The sequence below is a fragment of the Nicotiana tomentosiformis genome, chromosome 12, assembly GCF_000390325.3.
Source record: "Nicotiana tomentosiformis chromosome 12, ASM39032v3, whole genome shotgun sequence".
Classification (NCBI taxonomy): Eukaryota; Viridiplantae; Streptophyta; class Magnoliopsida; order Solanales; family Solanaceae; genus Nicotiana; species Nicotiana tomentosiformis.
This window is the reverse complement of record NC_090823.1, coordinates 11,839,966-11,858,183: the sequence shown is the minus strand read 5'-3', so window position 1 is coordinate 11,858,183 and position 18,218 is coordinate 11,839,966. Positions and strand designations below refer to the sequence as shown.

Here is an 18,218-nt window from a genome sequence, read left to right as displayed (position 1 = left end):
GTAAACAAGGAGACAGACATCCAGCCTGAGACTTCACTCCCTCTTCCATCAGACATAGCAGCACCTGCACGTGCTTCCCCCTAACTGCCTGACACTCCTCCCGCCCCAGCTACCTCCACAACCACTCCTCAGCCAACCATTGCACAGCCACCTGCTACCTTACCAGCTCTCTCAAAGCCGGGTCTACTAGCCTAGCACGCCAATGCTAAGGTAGATCGGCTGACAAATGAACTCCTGAATCTTATCCAGCAAGCATTGGCCCCCATCCAAGCCTTAGTGAGCGTTCTTCAACAACATCATAAATCTTATGAAGATCGCCTAACGCACTTTGAAGTGCGACTTGAGAGGGTCAAGCGAGGCGAAGTTGGAGATATGCCTCGGCTCAGGAAAGATGTCGATGAGCTGAAATTAGAACTGAACAATATGCAGAACTTGGAGTTTGACTTGACCTCCCTTCTCCCAGAGGGCGACGAGCAGGGTACATGCACCTTCATTCCGGGCTTGGATTTGGACTTCACAAACATTATGACAGCCCCGGAGGCATAATGTGTTAAGACTTCAAAGGCTCCAGCTTCCATTGTACACATTGACACTCCTTCAGAGGAAGGATCCGGAGAGTCGGAAGGGGAGTCTAATGAGGGAGCGACTGAAGATGAGGAAACCGATGAGGACGCATTGGTAGAAGAGACTGGGGGTCAGCGGAACAACAAGGGTAAACAAGTGGTTGCTTCTACAGATGCACGGGATGAAGAGGAAGCAGACGTGCAGACAACAATTGCACATTCTCTTGCTGACATGGTCGCCAAGGCACATCCAGCAACCACACAGTCATCACTGGGAGAGGCTAGCAGCTCCCAGATCCCAGACCCAGCCTCACAACAGGTGGAGCTTCTCGTTTTAGCCTCAGATACCACCACACAGTCCGAGGCTCCGCTTGTTGCTGCCATAGTGCCAGCAGTTGACCCCACAACTACCCAGGCTGCTCTAGCCCCTCCGAGCACCTAGTGCGCCTTAGGAAGCCCCTAAGCTTTGCTTTTACATTCTCTATGCATTGGGGATAATGCATACTTTTAAGTTGGGGGTGGGGTAGTCATATTTTGTGTAAACAATTGTGTGAAAAATTGTACATAAACTCTCTTTTTTAATAGTATAGATTGGTAGCTAGCAATGAATTCCCCTTGTTCTTTCTTCGTCGGGTTCTTTTACAAGGGTATAATAGTAGAACCGCGACAGTTGCATGGAATGTTTTGACTTGTTTGGTGTTGATTGTCTAGTTTCAAGCATGTAATGAATTTTTTTGTGAATAAATTGTACCTTTCCTTCTTTTGTATATATCTATAAATAAATAAATAAATAAATAAATATATATATATCTCGCTCTTTGACTTTATGCTTACTCAGAATCTTACATATCATGTGATAAAAGCTTTGAGTTGCCTTGCATTCACTTGAGGGCTGAAACTATGTTGAGTCGAACAGTTCATGCGTCGTGAGTGAGTGAGGATTTGTATAAATAATACACATGCTTAGCTTGTGATGTCTAGAACCTTCCCGGTTGGTTTCTTAGTGCAAATCTAAGGTTAATGATTGGGTGCTGAAATGATCTTAGGCTATCTTTGTGACTGCTAGCTAATTTTGACCAAATTGACCTCCCCAGTACATAAATTACCCTAGTTACCCCCGTTGAGACTTTAACCTTTTATTTGGCTACCACATTACAAACCTTTACCCCGTTGTGAAATAATTCCTTCTTTTGAACCCATCCCTCCTTAAACGAGTAAGAATGAGGCTAAAAGCCTAAGTTGGGGGGTTCCGGTACAAAGTGGAAAATGGCAAGGTTGAATACTGTGTGTAGAAGAAAAAAACACAACCTCAGAATTATATATATGAAGAAACTCAAGCTCCAAAAAGAAAAGCTTATAAAAAAAAGAAGAGAAAAGAAAAGGAGTGGAGTCTTGTAGAAACTGAAGAAATACTTTGAGGTGGTTCTATGTCGGTAACTCGAGGTCAATAAGTGCTATGTAATGAAGAAGCAAAGTGTATGTAGAGTTCAAGTAGGGTATAGCCACCACTTTCCCAAATATTCATCCAACCCGTCCCGAAACCTACATTACAACCCGTAAAAAGTCCTTGGTGATCTACATCCAATCATTCCTAAGATAGAAACAAGTTAAAATAAGGGCAAGCATATAGACTGATACTTGTAACATGTAGCTTTCGTTTCGAGTGAAAGAGTGTTTGATTGCATCCCCTGTACATATGTGTGAGTTGGGGATTTTCTTTGTTGTGAGCGCGCATGAATTGCAAGATTTAGCAGAAGTTAGGTTTTTGAAGTAGAATGCAAGTGCACACTTAGCTATGAGTAGCATTTTGTCATTTTGGTCGAGGCTCGAAGTTCACAAGTTGATTAGTCAAATTGTTAAGTGATAGTCATCTTCCATGAAGGGTAAATAAAAGAAGTTACATGTTTATTATCTGACAGTCAAAACCATCTATAGTCACTACTGTTTTGTGACATGTCTGAAATAGAAGTAGTATAGGATAGGATAATTTTGTTCTAGTTGCTTGAGGACAAGCAGGAGTTTAAGTTGGGGGTGTTGATGTGCCGTAGAATTTTGGCACTTTTGATACCAATTACATAGACTTTAGTTCGTCTTTCAATGCATTTTTAGTTAATTCTTATGAAGTTTTGGTGTTTTGCAGTGCATGAGACTTGAGGACCCAAAAACATAGAAAAGAAGTCAAAAAGCCACAAAAGGGCAGGAATCCTGCAAGTATGAGACTGTAGAAGTTATATGCGGACCGCATAATCACCGCAAACTGAAGCAGACTCATGGCCAACTGAAGAGAAGAATGTGCGGTCCATTATGCGGTTGCATAACACTTCTTCGGACAGCATAATGACCGCATAATTGCAATCAAGGAATCTGCGTAGCACTTCTGCGATAGAAAATGCGGTCGCATAATGGATATGCGGACCGCATAATTGGAATGCGGTGGAAATCTCGGCTTGAAGATCTGAAGTTCTGCGATGCAAGTGGAAATTATGCGGACCGCATACATGATCTACGACCATTATGCGGTCGCATAAGGGTTCTGCAAGGGCATTTTTGTCCAATCTTGACCCCGACCGCTTTACACCATTTATTAAGGTGTAATTTGAGCGTATCAACATTATCATAGTTAAATCATGCTCATGTAATTCAAACACATATGCAGAAAGAAAGAAAGAAAGAAATTGAACAATGCAAGGGTTTAAAACACTAACCAGTAGCAGAATCAAAAGAGTAAAGAACGTAATAGTAAAAATCCCAAGTCTCTGATGCTTCAGAGTTCACAAGAGCTTCGAGAGTGGGCTCCGAACAGTGCTTGCACCGGAGGAGGCGTTTAATGGCCTTGGCTTTCAACCAGCCCCGAATTCAATGATTTTAGAGAGTGTTCGAGTGTAACAGTGAGTGAGTGAGTGAAAGAGGAGAGTAGTGAGAACAATATGAGTGATGTTTTTGGGATTCAAAAGTCTGTCCAAGGGGATTTAGGGGAGGGGTTTATATAGTAGCAGATTTAACACATAAAATAAGGAAATATGGTAGATTAAACACAAAATAAGGAAAATATAGCATGCGAAATCAATTAGAATCAGTTTTAGGGCAAATAACACATAAAGTAAGGAAATACAGTAGGTTAAACAAATAATAAGGAAAAATCATCAGTCAAACACAAGAAAGGAAAGAATATCACACGCAATCGAAATTAGTAAAGCAAAAGGGGAAAATCTCAAACCCTAGTTGGGATTAACAGCCTTGAATCGAACCAATAATGCAAGAATTGTTCAATATAACGTGTATAGAGACGAAAGATCATCCAGATCTTCACAGAATCAAAATAGATCGGTCTCGTTCTTGAGAAGTAGTTCTTGCCAAAAATAGGGCAAGAACTAAGTAACACCATAGACATGCGTATAATAGTAGAGTATCACAAAATAGGTAAGTAAACCATGGATTGATTCCATATTTGGGTTGGAATCGGAGAAGATTGAAGTATGGTGGCTAGGGTTTCTGTGAGAGAAGAAGAGAGGGTGTGAAGGATGCTGGGCAGGGGGGAAATTGGTCCTTAGGGTTTACGGTGATGGGGGTAATTAAAGGGGGTTGGTTTATTAGGGGTCGTTGATCACTCGAGATCAACGACCATGATAGTAAGGGGAATGAGGCGGGTTATTTGGAACAGGTACCGTTTGGTTTTGGGTTGGGTGGACTGGGCTAAGGTTTGGGTAGTTTTGTGCCACTAATGTGGTCTGAAATTGGTTAGAATAGGGCTATTATTTAAATACCCAAAATATTTATCAAAATAATTTATAAAATATGCTTAATCAATGAATGAAAATATTATTTATGCACCGAAATGCTTAAAATAATAACTTTATATTATAAAAATATAAATATTCTATTATGACACAAATAATATAAAATAAAGAGCAATTGTATGGATATAGGCTATTATTGCAAAATTATATAAATAGCTTAAAATATTAATGTAATTATATGGAATGAAATAAAATATTTGAAACATATATTATAGATGCACAATAATTATTTTAGATAACTAAGTCATCACAAAATAATTTAAAAGGCTAATTAATAGATATTTATATATAATTTAAATACAAGAAAATTAATTTAAAGCTCTAAAAATTACGAAACTATTATAGAAAATACTTGTATAGGTTTGTAAACTAAATAATGATGCAAATATGCTATTTTGAAAGTATGTATGTATTTTAGAAAATACGATGGCAAAATTGGGTATCAACAAGGTGCATCCTTTCACTCTACACTATGCAAAGAATTATTGCATAATTGTATCGCTGAAAAAATCGAGAAAGTTTATCTAGCAGACGGCGTACCTCTGGACATTGCCGGGAAATGTGAAGTTCATATAAAGACGTCATAAGGCATGCTATGGAAATTGCAAAATGTTCGACATGTTCCAGGCCTCAAGAAAAATCTAATATCTATGGGTCAGATTGATAGTGAAGGATATACAACAACATTCGGTAACAGATCGTGGAAGATAATCAAAGGAAATTTGGTTGTGGCACGAGGCTTCAAAATGGGAACACTGTATGCAACTGCAATACAAAGAGATACTATAGCAATTGTTGATCATGGTCGTGACACAACATTGTGGCACCGGAGGCTCGGGCATATGAGTAAGAAGGGAATAAAGTTGTTGGCATCCAAAGAAAAGTTGTCAAACCTAAACCATGTTGAATTAGGTTTGTGCGAAGATTGCATTTACGGGAAACAAAAGAGAGTTAGTTTCTCAAAGGTGGGAAGGACGCCAAAGAAAGAGAAGTTGGAACTAGTGCATACAGATGTGTGGGGACCAGCTCATGTAACTTCTTGGGGAGGCTCACGCTATTATGTCACCTCATTGATGATTCCGTAAGAAAGGTATAGGCTTATTTTCTGAAAAATAAATCTGATGTGTTTGTTACCTTTAAAAGATGGAAAGCTGAAGTTGAAAATTAAACAAATCTAAAGTTAAAATGTCTGAAGTCTGACAATGGAGGAGAGTATGATAGCCAAGAGTTCAAAGAATTTTTCTCGGAGAATAGGATCAGAATGATCAAGACAGTTCCTGGAACACCGGAACAAAATGGCATTGCTGAGAGGATGACCAAAACCGTGAATGAACGAGCCAGAAGTATGAGAATACATTCTGGATTGCTGAAGTATTTTTGGGCCGAGGCTGTTAACACGACAGCTTACCTCATAAATAGGGGACCCTCTATACCGCTGAATTTTGAAATTCCTGAGGAGGTATGGACATGAAAGGAGGTAACTATCTCACATCTGAAATTTTTTTGTTGTGTTGCTTATCTGCATGTAAACTCTAATGATAGAGATAAGCTTGATCCTAAAGACAAGAAATATTTCTTTATTGGCTATGGTGATGTTAATTTTGGTTATCGATTTTGGGATGATCAAAATAGAAAGATCCTAAGACACATGAATGTCACATTTAATGAAAATGTGATGTACAAGGACAAGCTTGAAGTAGAACCAACCAGCACAAGCAAACAGACATTTGAAACAGTTGAGTTAGAAGAAATCTCATAAAATGAAGTGGTTAGAGGGATTACAACTGATTCTGAAATTGAAGATAAAGAACCAGAAATCAAATATGGATCAGAACTAGAAGCCGAATCTAGATCAGAACCAGAACCAAAATCAGAGATAAAATCAAATGCAAAACCGAATCTGGAGTCAGGACTTGAATCAAATACGGGGTCAGTTACTCCTGAACCTACATTGAGGAGATCTAAAAGAGTCACACATGCTCCAGATAGGTTAACTCTCTCTATCTTCACTATTTACTTCTGACTGATGCTAGAGAACCGGAGTATTTTGTTGAAGCAATGCAGGTGATAAACTCTGATAAATGGAAGCTAGCCATGAAAGAAGAGATGAATTCTCTTCAAAAGAATAAAACATGGATACTTACGGAGTTACCAAAAGGAAAGAAGGCATTGCAGAACAAGTAGGTGTACAGGGTCAAGGAAGAGCATGACGATAAGAAGAGATATAAAGCACACTTAGTAGTAAAAGGCTTTTAGCAGAAGGAAGGAGTTGACTATACCGAGATCTTCTCTCATGTAGTCAAATTAACTACTATCAGGTTGGTGCTAAGTATCGTAGCTGCTGAAAATTTGCATTTAGAGCAGCTAGATATTAAAACTGATTTCTTGCATGGTGACCTTGAAGAAGACATCTATATGAAGCAACCTGAAGGTTTTCAAGTTTTTGGTAAGGAAAACCTTGTGTGTAAGTTGAAGAAGAGGTTCTACGGTTTGAAACAGGCTCCCCGACAATGGTATAATAAATTTGATGGATTCATGCATAACAATGGTTTCACGCGATGTGAGATGGACCATTGTTGTTATATCAAAAATCTTGATGAATACTATATCATTTTACTATTGTACATTGATGATATGCTAATTGCAGGATCTAGCATAAATGAGATCAACAAGGTTAAGCAACAACTAGCAGAGGAGTTTGAAATGAAAGACTTAGGACCAGCTAAGCAAATGTTTGGGATGAGGATTAGCAGAAACAAGTCTGAAGGAACCTTAAAGTTGTCTCAAAAAAGTACATACAGAAGGTACTAAGCAGGTTCAATATTCATGATGCAAAGACCAGAAGCACTCCACTCGGAAGCCATCTTAATCTGTCAAAGGACCAATCACCTAAGACAGATTATGAAAGGAAGTACATGTCCAAAGTTCCATATGCTTCAGCAATTGGAAGTTTGATGTACGCTATGGTTTGTACTAGACCTGACATAGCCCATGCAGTTGGAGTTGTTAGTAGATACATGTCAGATCCAGGAAAGGAACATTGGGAAAGTGTAAAATGGATATTACGATATCTCAAAGGTACCTCAGGTATGGCATTTTTTTTTAAAAAGAGCAATATTATCTTACAAGGTTTGCTGATGCAAATTTAGGCGGCGATCTGGATAGTCGAAAAAGTACCACAGGTTATGTGTTCACTTTGGGTGGTATTGCTGTTAGCTGGATGTCCAGACTTCAGAAAAGGGTTGCTCTATCTACCACTGAAGCAGAGTACATGGCAATCTCAGAAGCTGAAAAGGAGATGATTTGGCTCAAGAACTTTCTTAAAGAGCTAGGTAAAGATCAGGACAATTGTGAGCTTTTCAGTGATAGCCATAGTGCAATTCATCTTGCCAAGAATCCAGTGTTTCATGAAGATCAAAGCAAATCCAGTTGAGGTATCATAATATTCGAGAGTTGATAAGTTGTCACGACCCAAACCGATGAGCCGCGACGGGCACCCGGTACCTTACTCAACCGAGTACCGACATAACGTATCTTTCGTATCATACTATCATAGGTAATTGAGCTAGAGAGACTGTCGTGAGATAAGTAGAATAAAACATGAGGAAATACTCAATATAGGGTGACCCAACTTGATATACCGACTTATACATATGACGTACTGGCATATAAGGCCATACCAGTATCCGCATACATGACATATGTCTACAAGCCTCTAAGAGTACATAAATATCATAAAGGTCGGGACAGAGCCCCACCATACCAAACAATACATATTTAAATCATACTGACCAAATATGCAACTCCAGAGCAAGTAGAGTGCACAAACACCTTCTGTTGAGCTGATAGCCTACTAGGAGAACTCTCAACCTGTCTATTGGGACCTGCGGGCATGAAACACAGTGTCCCCAGGCAAAGGAACGTCAACAAAAATAATTTACCGAGTATGTAAGGAATAAAAATCAGTAAATAATAGAAATGAGAGAAACATGGAGTAAAGAACTCAACTTGTAATTCTGAATAGCTCTGTGAATCATGAAAATTTATAATGCCATGCATGTGCGTATAAATGCCATACCATGCATAGGTATATGTGTACATAACATCATCAAGCCTCTGAGGGCATCCCATCATATCATCTCGGCCAGTGTGGGCAAAATCATCTACGTATACCAGCTCATCAGGTGGTGGTGCGTATATAACGCCTTAACCTTTTCCCATATCCTATATACATATAATATACGCGTATATAACGCCTTCTGGTCATGGGTCAATGTATATGTATAAATGCATAAAATGCATAAGAAATACGTTAATAAGATTTCTCGAATATCATAAAATTAATATGCCTTTCGGACAAACTTTATCAAATATGTATTTTTCTGAGACCCATGAGTAGAGGATATAATAATAATTCACATAGGGAATCGAGAATATAGGAACCCCTAGTATTTTTATGAATAGAGTCATTTATGAAAGTTGCGTATTTTGCTCGTTTCGTTTGTATCATTTGGATCATGCCAAAAAGAAAAAAATGATAGCCTTAATATACCTTAACTCCGTTGAGTCCTTAATACCTTCCAAGAATTTTTTCAAACAACTCAATTCAATCTACCACATCATAAGGAGATTCAAAATCAGTGCTGAATAAAGGCTAAGTCCGCAACTTAAACTAGTAGCTCGTTTACGTAAATTTGGGCAGCATCTCCCCTGTAACTAGGCCCTACTCCAATACCATATACTAACAACAACAAGAACACAACAATAACAACATGTAAGTATCATTTTTCAACCTTATCTCCATCACAATATACCACAAAATAGCCCACACACCCTAATCACTTCATACATAAAACGACAACCAAAGTAGTGTCAAACAACAAAAATAATGTAACGATGAATGACCAGCCCACCATTCTGTCATTATGTGGTGTTTCTCCACACCATTTATCCTCCAAAACTCCATTAAACAGTAGAAAAATATAAAGCCCAAAGGCAACACGAAACAACCCATAAAACAGTCCACTACAAGTCAAATAACTCGAACTCACGACTTCCGATCACCGTACAGTGAGTTCTAACTATTAGGAAATGAATTTATCAACATTCCTTGATATTTAAACACTTAAATATAGAAAGTACAAGTTTTCTTAACTATGAAGTACCTTCCAAAACTCAAACCACAAAGAAAAAAAGAGGCGATATAGCGATACTTACATCGTAGGGATCGTTTTAATGTTATCGCTTCTTGATTCCATGCCCGGGATGATAATATTATTTGAAGCTCTTATAGAGGCTTAAGAGTAAATTTAGGGGTGTTATTTGGGCGAGCTCTCTGAAAAATTGTAGAAAGAGACGAGATGGGATGTAAATATCCCAATTGTTTTAAAAGTCATAAAGGTGCTACATGGCACCCTATGATTGGCCCTTCTTCCAATTCTTATAACCTTTTATCCAGGTATCGTATGAATGAACGGTTAAGTGCGTTAGAAACTACATTCCAAGACCTTCAATTTGATATATAATATGTCCCAAAAAGACCTCATATAGCACGCGAAATATATTTCTCAAAAAGCTCTGTTACATGGCAAATCTTTAGTCGGTGTTTCCGCAACTTTAATCTAATTTTTCTCAAACTTCATATTTTCTATCCAAACATCATATATAGCCATATTATGATTTTAAAATTATTTAAATAATGATTAACAAGTCTCATATTTATTACGTCACCTTGGGACGCACATGGTGTAACATAAGTGAAGGAACTCTTTCCATGCATAAGATACTAGGATCAAAGAACCCGTCAGACATATTGACTAAAATTGTCGGTGTTGATAAATTGAGGTTGTGCACTGCCTCAGTTAGCCTTCAAGATTGATAATGCGAAGGCGCCACCAGAAAATAGCAAATCTTTAAAAAAAAAAAATCTTTCTTGGTGTATACGGGTTTGAGGGGGAGATTGATGAGACAAACCCATGTGAGAAAAATGAAAAAGTCAAAGAAAAAAGAAAGAAAGGAAAGATAGAAAGAGACGGGAGTCGGGAAAGGCAGGCTGCAAAATGTGAAAGAACAAATTCGGCGCAGTTTGCGGTGTCGTCCTGCCACATGTTCATATTTTGCTGAAGAATTCAACTGATTCCTCTGCCAATAAATAGGCATCCCCTCCTCATTTGTATCCCATCCCTCACAATATTCTTCTTTCTTTCTCAATATTAATAAAGAGTTATTCTTTATGTGGTTGTGGAGTAGGCAAAAATTGTCGAACCACGTAAATCTTATCTTGTCTTGTTTTGAGAGTTTTTATTAATTTTCTCTTGAAATTATTATATCCTTCATTTAGTCTATACGCTTCCCAACAATACATCCTACCAAACGACCATTTAGACACAAAGCACCTAATATAATCACCAAGGCAGAAACAACGCTGATAACATAGCTTTGAAGACGAGCAAAAATGGCATTTGGCACCCCGCATTTTCAATTCACATTACTACTTATATATAACCATGGCCTATAGTTGACTTCTTTGAAGATTTAATAGGTGTTTGGATTGGCTTTTATGCTGCTCGAATCAGCTTTTAAGCCGTTTTTAGTTATTTTTAGTGTTTGGCAAAGTTATAAAGTGCTTAAAATAATTAAAACTCGCTTAAAACAAGCAAAAATAATAAATTGGACAACCCAACTTATTGCTTTCTGGCTTAAAAGCTATTTCTGCTAAAAAGTCACCTTTTAAGCCAATTCAAATGGGCTCTTAATAAGCCGACAATTTGCAATAAGCAATGAGATAGGCTAACATCGTGATCTCTCGAACAACATGCAAGGTGAAACAATATTAAAAATTTATTAATGGCCATTTAAAAGCTTTGAATTCAAAAATCAGATTTTGTGAAATTTTTATATGTTTAAATTAGGTATCCTTATAAATGATTGAGAATATACTTTAGAGTTTATATCTCATTTTTAGATAATTTGGTGAAGATTCGAGTTAGTTTTGGTTGGAATTTTATATTGAAACTCAAAGAAGAAGAAGACTTAAAATAAATTGTATGTCGAGTGCACAAACAACTCATAAAATATATACAACTAACATGATTATATATTAATTGTATGCAAATTGTAGCTTTTTGACCAAATTCTGTAAAAATATTTTATATACAAGTTGTATATAAGTTGTATGTAAATGGTAGCTTTTGATCGGATTCTGCACGACAAAAACTTATATTGAAGTTGTATATAAATTGTAGCTTTTGGCCGAATTTATTTATAGTTTGTTAATTTTTAGTTACTTTCTCTAAATAAAAAACTTAGCTAAAACAATAAGTTTAAAATTCTGTACATATACGAAAAATCCCTAATTATGAATAAGAAATGGACCTCATTTCTTAACAGACTAAAATTCCTAATTCTACTGACCCAATCCCTAGTGTCAAACAGCAGAGTTCCGTCAACTTTACTATGGAAATGCAGAGTAAAATCATGGCGAGAGGAGATGGAGACCGACTGAGTGATTTGCCCGACGCAATTCTACTTCACATTCTCTCTATGTTGTGGAATCCTAAAGAAGTTGTGAGAAGCAGCGTATTATCTAAAAGATGGCAGTTTCTTTGGAAGTCCGTCCCAATATCACTCGATTTCGAAACCTCCTTTGGTTACAGCGAAAAGGGAATTCGTGATTTCGTGGGTTCCGTCAATAGAGAGCTTCATTATTGGAGATCTTTCGAGAAAATCCGAAAGTTCAGGGTTAGTCTCTATACGTACAAGAAGAGTTATATTAAAGATATCGATTTGTGGATACATTTTGCAACTAAAGTTGCTAATGTTGAAGATTTTACACTTGAAATTCGCTTTGGTGGTGACTTGTATGAGTTTCCTCAATTTGCATACAAGAACACATCGCTGAGGAATTTGGATTTAAGAGGCTGCAATTTGAGCCCTCCTGGCAGTGTTAACTGGAGTAGGCTCGTTTCTCTTTCACTTGGGGACCTTGAATTGACAGATGGTATAATGGGAGAAGTATTATCTGGTTGCCCTAACTTGGAGTGCTTGGAACTGGATAGTGTTTCGGGCATTCATCGTTTGGAAATCAGCTCTGTGAAGCTAAGAGAATTGAGCATACGAGAGTACCTAAATGAGCTTGAAATACTAGCCCCGTATATTCAAACTTTACAGATTTTAGGGATCTGCCCGGATATAAACTTGCAGCAGAGAAACGCGGCTTCACTTGTCACTGCAGTACTTTATTTAACTGCTCATTTTGAAGATGGAGAAGACGACTTGGAGGAGGAGTGTAGCTATTTCAAGGAACTTCTTCACAGTGTTGCTCATGTCGAGAATCTTGAATTGGGTCCCTGGTGCATCCAGGTTTATTCAATACTCTTCCCTATACAAAGTTCAGCATCTTGCAATTAAATCATCACTTTAGTAATTAATAGAGCCACTACTTAGGATTTTCTGATAACTACAAAAAAAAAAAAAAAAAAAAGAGTAATCCCACAAGTGGGTTGGAGGGTCTGTGTACGCAGACCTTGGCCCTACCTTGTGCAGGTAGAGAGGTTGTTTCCAATAGGCTCTCGGCTCAGGCGATAATCTGATAACTAAGTTGATAAATACTAAAGAATTACATTCTCATGGCCAATGTGGTTGGACAGTGCACAGTGGCAGTAATTGAAACAAGACCTTTTGAACAAAATTCTAGATGATGAATTATGAGAATAAAGAGTTTGTTATGACAGAAGATGGAAACTCTGGGTTGATTTATTTTGATCATAGTCTTTAAGTCATGTGAAGGGTTTTTTCCAAATGTTTAAAAGTACATCTTTGGATTTCCAAACCACCCTTGAACACTTTAATGTGGCAAAATGTAGTCTAATAGTCCAAGTTATTTTACGAATTATTCAGCAATTTTCATGTCATTTATTAAGTATGTCGCCTTTCCTTGTTTTGACATACTCTGGTTATCTATTTGGTTTATAAGTGCTTGTCCATACTGGAGCTGAAAGGGTGGCAATCTCAACCATCGAGCCGGAAATCCTTAAAACTTAACGTAGCCTTAGATCAGATGGACTTCCCTGGAATTTGCAGCTTTCTCCAGAGTTCAGCGGATCTTGAGACATTGGTGGTTGACTGGTACAGTCACGAACCAAGAGTAAGTTTCCTTTATGCCTTCATTTCTGTTACTTCAACAACAACAACAAAAAACCCAGTGTTTCTGTATAGGAGGAGGACTCCTACTTAAGTACTTCACGAAAAAAATCATAAAACTTTTTTTTTATAATGTAAGCAACCTTGTGTATATTTCATAGATAATGATAAAAAGTTACAAAGAGGGACTTGACTGCTTGTCTCTTCCAGAAAAGGTAAGAATTGAACCGGTTCAATCCTCAAGTAAATAGAATATTGAGAAGGGTTAATCTTTGACAAAAATGTAGGAGATAAGCCTCTAACATGTAACCATGACGAGTGTTTTTGTATAGGAGGAGGACTCCTACTTACGACGTGAAACATAAATAGCCTAAGTAGTTGATGAGCTTTACAACAATAGCTTGTAACTTGTGGAGACTTGCTCCCCTGTGCATTGTTTCCATAAGAACTAAAAAAGAGAATAAGTGAGGAGCATTCTCAAGTAACATGTGAGTTCACAAAAAGAACTAACTGGGAAGTTCATCTCGTTGCATTATTGGAGGTAAGCTTTGGGCTTTCCTTCGAATTCAGAAGGAAGGGAGCTTCCAGTTGTCATCCTTTAAGTGCCCTCTAGCTTCTCTTGGTAGTGAGTTAAAGCTGAAAAACTCCTTATTTGCGTCCAATAGGTGATTGTATCCATCTAAACGATCAGCCACACCATTGGATGCTCTGTAAAAGTGTGTCATCTTGACATCTTCACTTTGAAACAACTCTTTAACCTCCTCAATAATAGGTCCGTAGTGCCAAGAAAGTCTTGTAACTCCCTTGACAACATTCACAATAAGTAAAGAGTCGGCTTCCACCCAAATTTTCCACCTTATGCTAGGAGTTAAAGGATCAGATTAAGCTTTGAAACATTTTTGTTCTTTAAAAATTCATCACCTTTTATTTTTTCCAAAATCAACTCCTGGCTTTCTACTTCCTCTAAGGAGAATAACTGATTTATATAGCGGATTTTTTCCTGCAGGACCTACTGTCAGAGTACACAAATGAGGTTGAACAGAGCAGGAGGTTTGAGACACATAATTTCAACTGTTCATCGCTACATCTGAAGACCATCAAGTTCATTAACTTTGATGGACCACTAAGTGGAAATAAATCTGTATTGCCATTTGTAAAATATTTGCTCAAGAATGCAATTGTGCTAGAGAAGTTCGTCATTACTTGCAGATTCATCAGGAGTGATGTGTCTCGGGATTATGTTAAAATGAAACAGGAGTTCCTAAGCTTTCCAAGATCCTCTCCGCACGCTTCAATTGTCTTTTCTTATCGATAATCTTATGCCCCTCTCTTTTGTATTAATTACAGCATATGTAACAGCCTTTTGCTTTATGTTTGAAACTGGTTTGTAGCTGATAGACAAGGTTAGGATTCTACTTATCAGTATCCAAGTAGTTCTTATCATGTCTAAGCACAATGTGTTTATTGACTTTATTCTCTGATCATGTAAGAAAGCTTCTTCTAAGGTTGAAAGTCATTTTGCAAAAATAGTATCTCAGTATTCATTACGAGTTGATATGATTGTTTCTGTTGGCATATGTTATATGACTAATATTTCAAGGTAAGATGAGGTGAATGCCAAGAATTCCATCCACATGAAGATCTTCCATTGGCAAAAACTTATAGAATAGACACTGCTAACTCTTAAGTACTACTGATATACTTTTTTTATACAGGCATCAGGCGTGGTTTATCTGCTCCCTGTTAACCTTACTGGTACCTCATGGTCAGCCCCATGTGCAGAACTTGAGTGATTTTCTCCTATGTCATAAATGTACCAATATACTGGCAATATTGCCTATAATTGATATCTTTTCTCATGAATTTCCCTTTGGGATGGCTTTTTGTCGTCAAATATATAAAGCTAGAGCAGGTTTTTTTTTTCTATTCATGATGTTGGTAAAAAGTAACTTTTCAATTTTGTGCGGTAATATGAAGTCGCAGGGAGGAATCTTTGATGGATTTATTTCATCGTTAATTTTCAGTTATTTGCTTGTTTCACCTTTGACCAATTTCAGAGACGTGACATCTCCTATAGTCTACTGTATGTGATCTGGAGATTAAATGCTGCGTCACTTTCTTTTTTTGATGATGGTCGTGTCCAGACCAGCTTGCACACACCTTGACTATCACCAAGTACTTGCTACCTCCCATCATCATAGGTACCAGGTAACTCAGCTGCCAAGGCTAATGTTGTGTCTCTTAATTTAAAAGATTACTGCAAGTTTACTTAGGTCAGAGATTTCCTGTTTGGTACATTAATAAGAACCTTCGTAACTTGGGACTATCTGAAATCTCTGGTCTCCATCTTCAAAGGAACTATTGCCTATTGGTGTTGTGGAGTCTGCCGAAACTAATCATTGCATCGATTCGTTGAACCCGTGCTTGAAGCATTTCTCTGATTGGCTACTGGATGTCATTGCCACTGGAGTTTTGGATGCATTTTTCCCTGCAGCAACACATGAATACGCTCCCCTAGTTGAAGAGGAGTGGAAGATCCTGCTATACAGAAAACATTCCAGAGAAGAAATGAGCTTCATTTCCTTCCAGATGCAGCAGATTACTTCTTGAGCAAGGTACTTTTCGGAGTCTTGTTGAATCAAGCTGTCCAGTATAGTTTTTAGAGTAATGTAGTTACATAAAAACATTTTGGCACTTGTTACCATTATCAAAAAATAAAAATAAAAATTTGGCACTAATATCTCAAAGTATATGGGCGACGAGTTGTTTCATTTATCTAGTTGATCTGAGTGGTGGATCATATGTCGTCGATGCGTATTTAGCCCTGCTCGCCTGGTAACATAGTGTTCTCATGCATCAGCTATATACTGTTACAAATCGTTATCGACTTTCTCCTTAATGTTTCTACTTATTCATTTATTCTCTTGTAAGTGTGCCATGTCAGGATCAATTTTGGCTTTGTCCAGTTACTAGCAAAGGCAGTTGCTACCTGAAGGTCATTTCTTTTACCAAGTAATATATAATCTGGATCCTTTCTTGTGAAGTATTACATGTGAATATGAAACCAATTCTACTTCGTTTTCTTGATTACACCTGCTATAACAGATTCTGAATTTGATTAATGCTAACATTCATGAAGATAGACAATGGATACTGAATTGGCTTGTTTTCTGGCTTCATTGGTTGTTGAGGTATCAAGCAATGAGTGTGAGCCTTCAGATCGAGATATACTGTATGTTGAAGGGGATGGTTTGGCTTTTATGGAGTTCTCCTCGGATGATTGTTGCCTAATGGCTGAAACCTATGGAGACAATCTGGATGCCCCCGCACCACCTCTGACTAGGTAACCATTATCTTCTGACTAGGATAGTTACATACTTACATTCATTGGCGTTAAGTGTTATTAAAGTATCTTTTTAGTTTTAGCTGTTGAGAATTCTGTAGAGGTACCACCTCATGATGATTAAAATGGATCTTCAAAATCTGTAAGTCGTTAACTACTACTATACCAGTATTTTACTGATGCAACTCCAAATGACACAATTAACAGGCATATTTTCTCCAGAACTAAGGGTGTCAACATTGGCAGTTGAGATGGCCTGGGAAATAGCTGCAGAACCCGAGGTGCTCCTTTTCGTTTCCAGTGCGGACTCACAATAGTAACCAGTTGCCCGCTATGAAGCTTTAAGACCTCTATACTTCTCTCACAGCTAGAAAGCTATTTGTGTGGCAAGCTGGGCAAGAGATCGAGTGACAGTTGATGAGGCATTCAGGTATACAAAAGGATCATACTTATATCATCCTTTTGTATTATATGCAGAAAATTTGAAGTTTATGGGTTCTAAACTTGTTGTCGAACACATAACTCGTTATAGTTATTGGGTTTACAATTGAATATTTACACATATTTAATAAACCTACAAAAAATATAGGGTCTAAGCAAAAGCTACTAGGTTCGTCCGAACCCGTAATTTATACTCTCCTTCCGCCCCTGCTTTGTACTGTTATATTCCTTTGCTGTAATTTTCCTATTTAAAGACTAAAAAATGTGTTCTCAAGATGAGCATGCATGTCAACAAGAGAATTAAAGCATTAGGCTACTGGAAAGAGGGGAAACCAAAAAGCTCAAATCGATTATCCACTGCAACAATAGATGACTAATAATTCAAAACCCTAAATCCAACCTAGTCCGTTTAATAATCCTCCTGCCAAGATCTCCCATCAAGGATCTCAGATCCTAGATGGGAGTCTTGGCATGAGGGTTTTTAGCGGCTAGATCTATTTTTTTTTTTTTTTGGTATATTTTATGTTATTTCCTGTTTTTCATTTTTATATTTTGTGTTTATTGTCGATTACTGTTCTATTTTTTTATTTTTTATTTTTATTTTACTGTCTGATATTCTATTTAAATCGATTAATTAAACAAACTTAATTAAGATAAAGTAAAAACAGTGTTAGATTACTTTATGTTTTCTTTTTTGCTTTCTGTTTTTATTTTTATTTTATCTTTATTAGTTTTGAGTTTATTTTTAGTATTACTGCTTTGTTGTTTATTGTGTTAAATTAATTGCCGTTATTTTTTAAAATTTATTTTTACTGTTGTTTGGTTTGGTTAAGAACTGGGCCTCACTGAAGTGGCCCGTTCTACTTGGCTCATAAATTGGGCATGACTGAATAGACATGCCCATAGCTTTGTAAAAAGCTTAAGAGTCCAAAG

At 37.4% G+C, this 18,218-nt stretch overlaps 1 protein-coding gene across 1 annotated transcript; it reads left to right on the top strand.

The window, feature by feature from the left end:
- The first annotated feature begins 11,717 nt into the window (after positions 1 to 11,717).
- LOC104106432 (F-box protein At5g03100-like) lies at positions 11,718 to 15,048 on the top strand. Its single transcript, XM_033658726.2, has 3 exons — positions 11,718 to 12,721; positions 13,335 to 13,505; positions 14,508 to 15,048. Exons 1-3 carry the CDS (start codon positions 11,816 to 11,818, stop codon positions 14,814 to 14,816), a joined length of 1,386 nt encoding a protein of 461 aa, XP_033514617.1. The 5' UTR covers positions 11,718 to 11,815; the 3' UTR covers positions 14,817 to 15,048.
- The last annotated feature ends 3,170 nt before the right edge of the window (positions 15,049 to 18,218 follow it).

Excerpts from the sequence above, each read along its gene's own strand:
- LOC104106432 (XM_033658726.2), top strand. The coding sequence starts at position 11,816 with ATGGAAATGCAGAGTAAAATCATGGCGAGAGGAGATGGAGACCGACTG. Across the intron at positions 12,722-13,334 it reads TGGGTCCCTGGTGCATCCAG|TGCTTGTCCATACTGGAGCT; the intron begins GTTTATTCAATA and ends TTGGTTTATAAG. Across the intron at positions 13,506-14,507 it reads GGTACAGTCACGAACCAAGA|GACCTACTGTCAGAGTACAC; the intron begins GTAAGTTTCCTT and ends TTTTTCCTGCAG.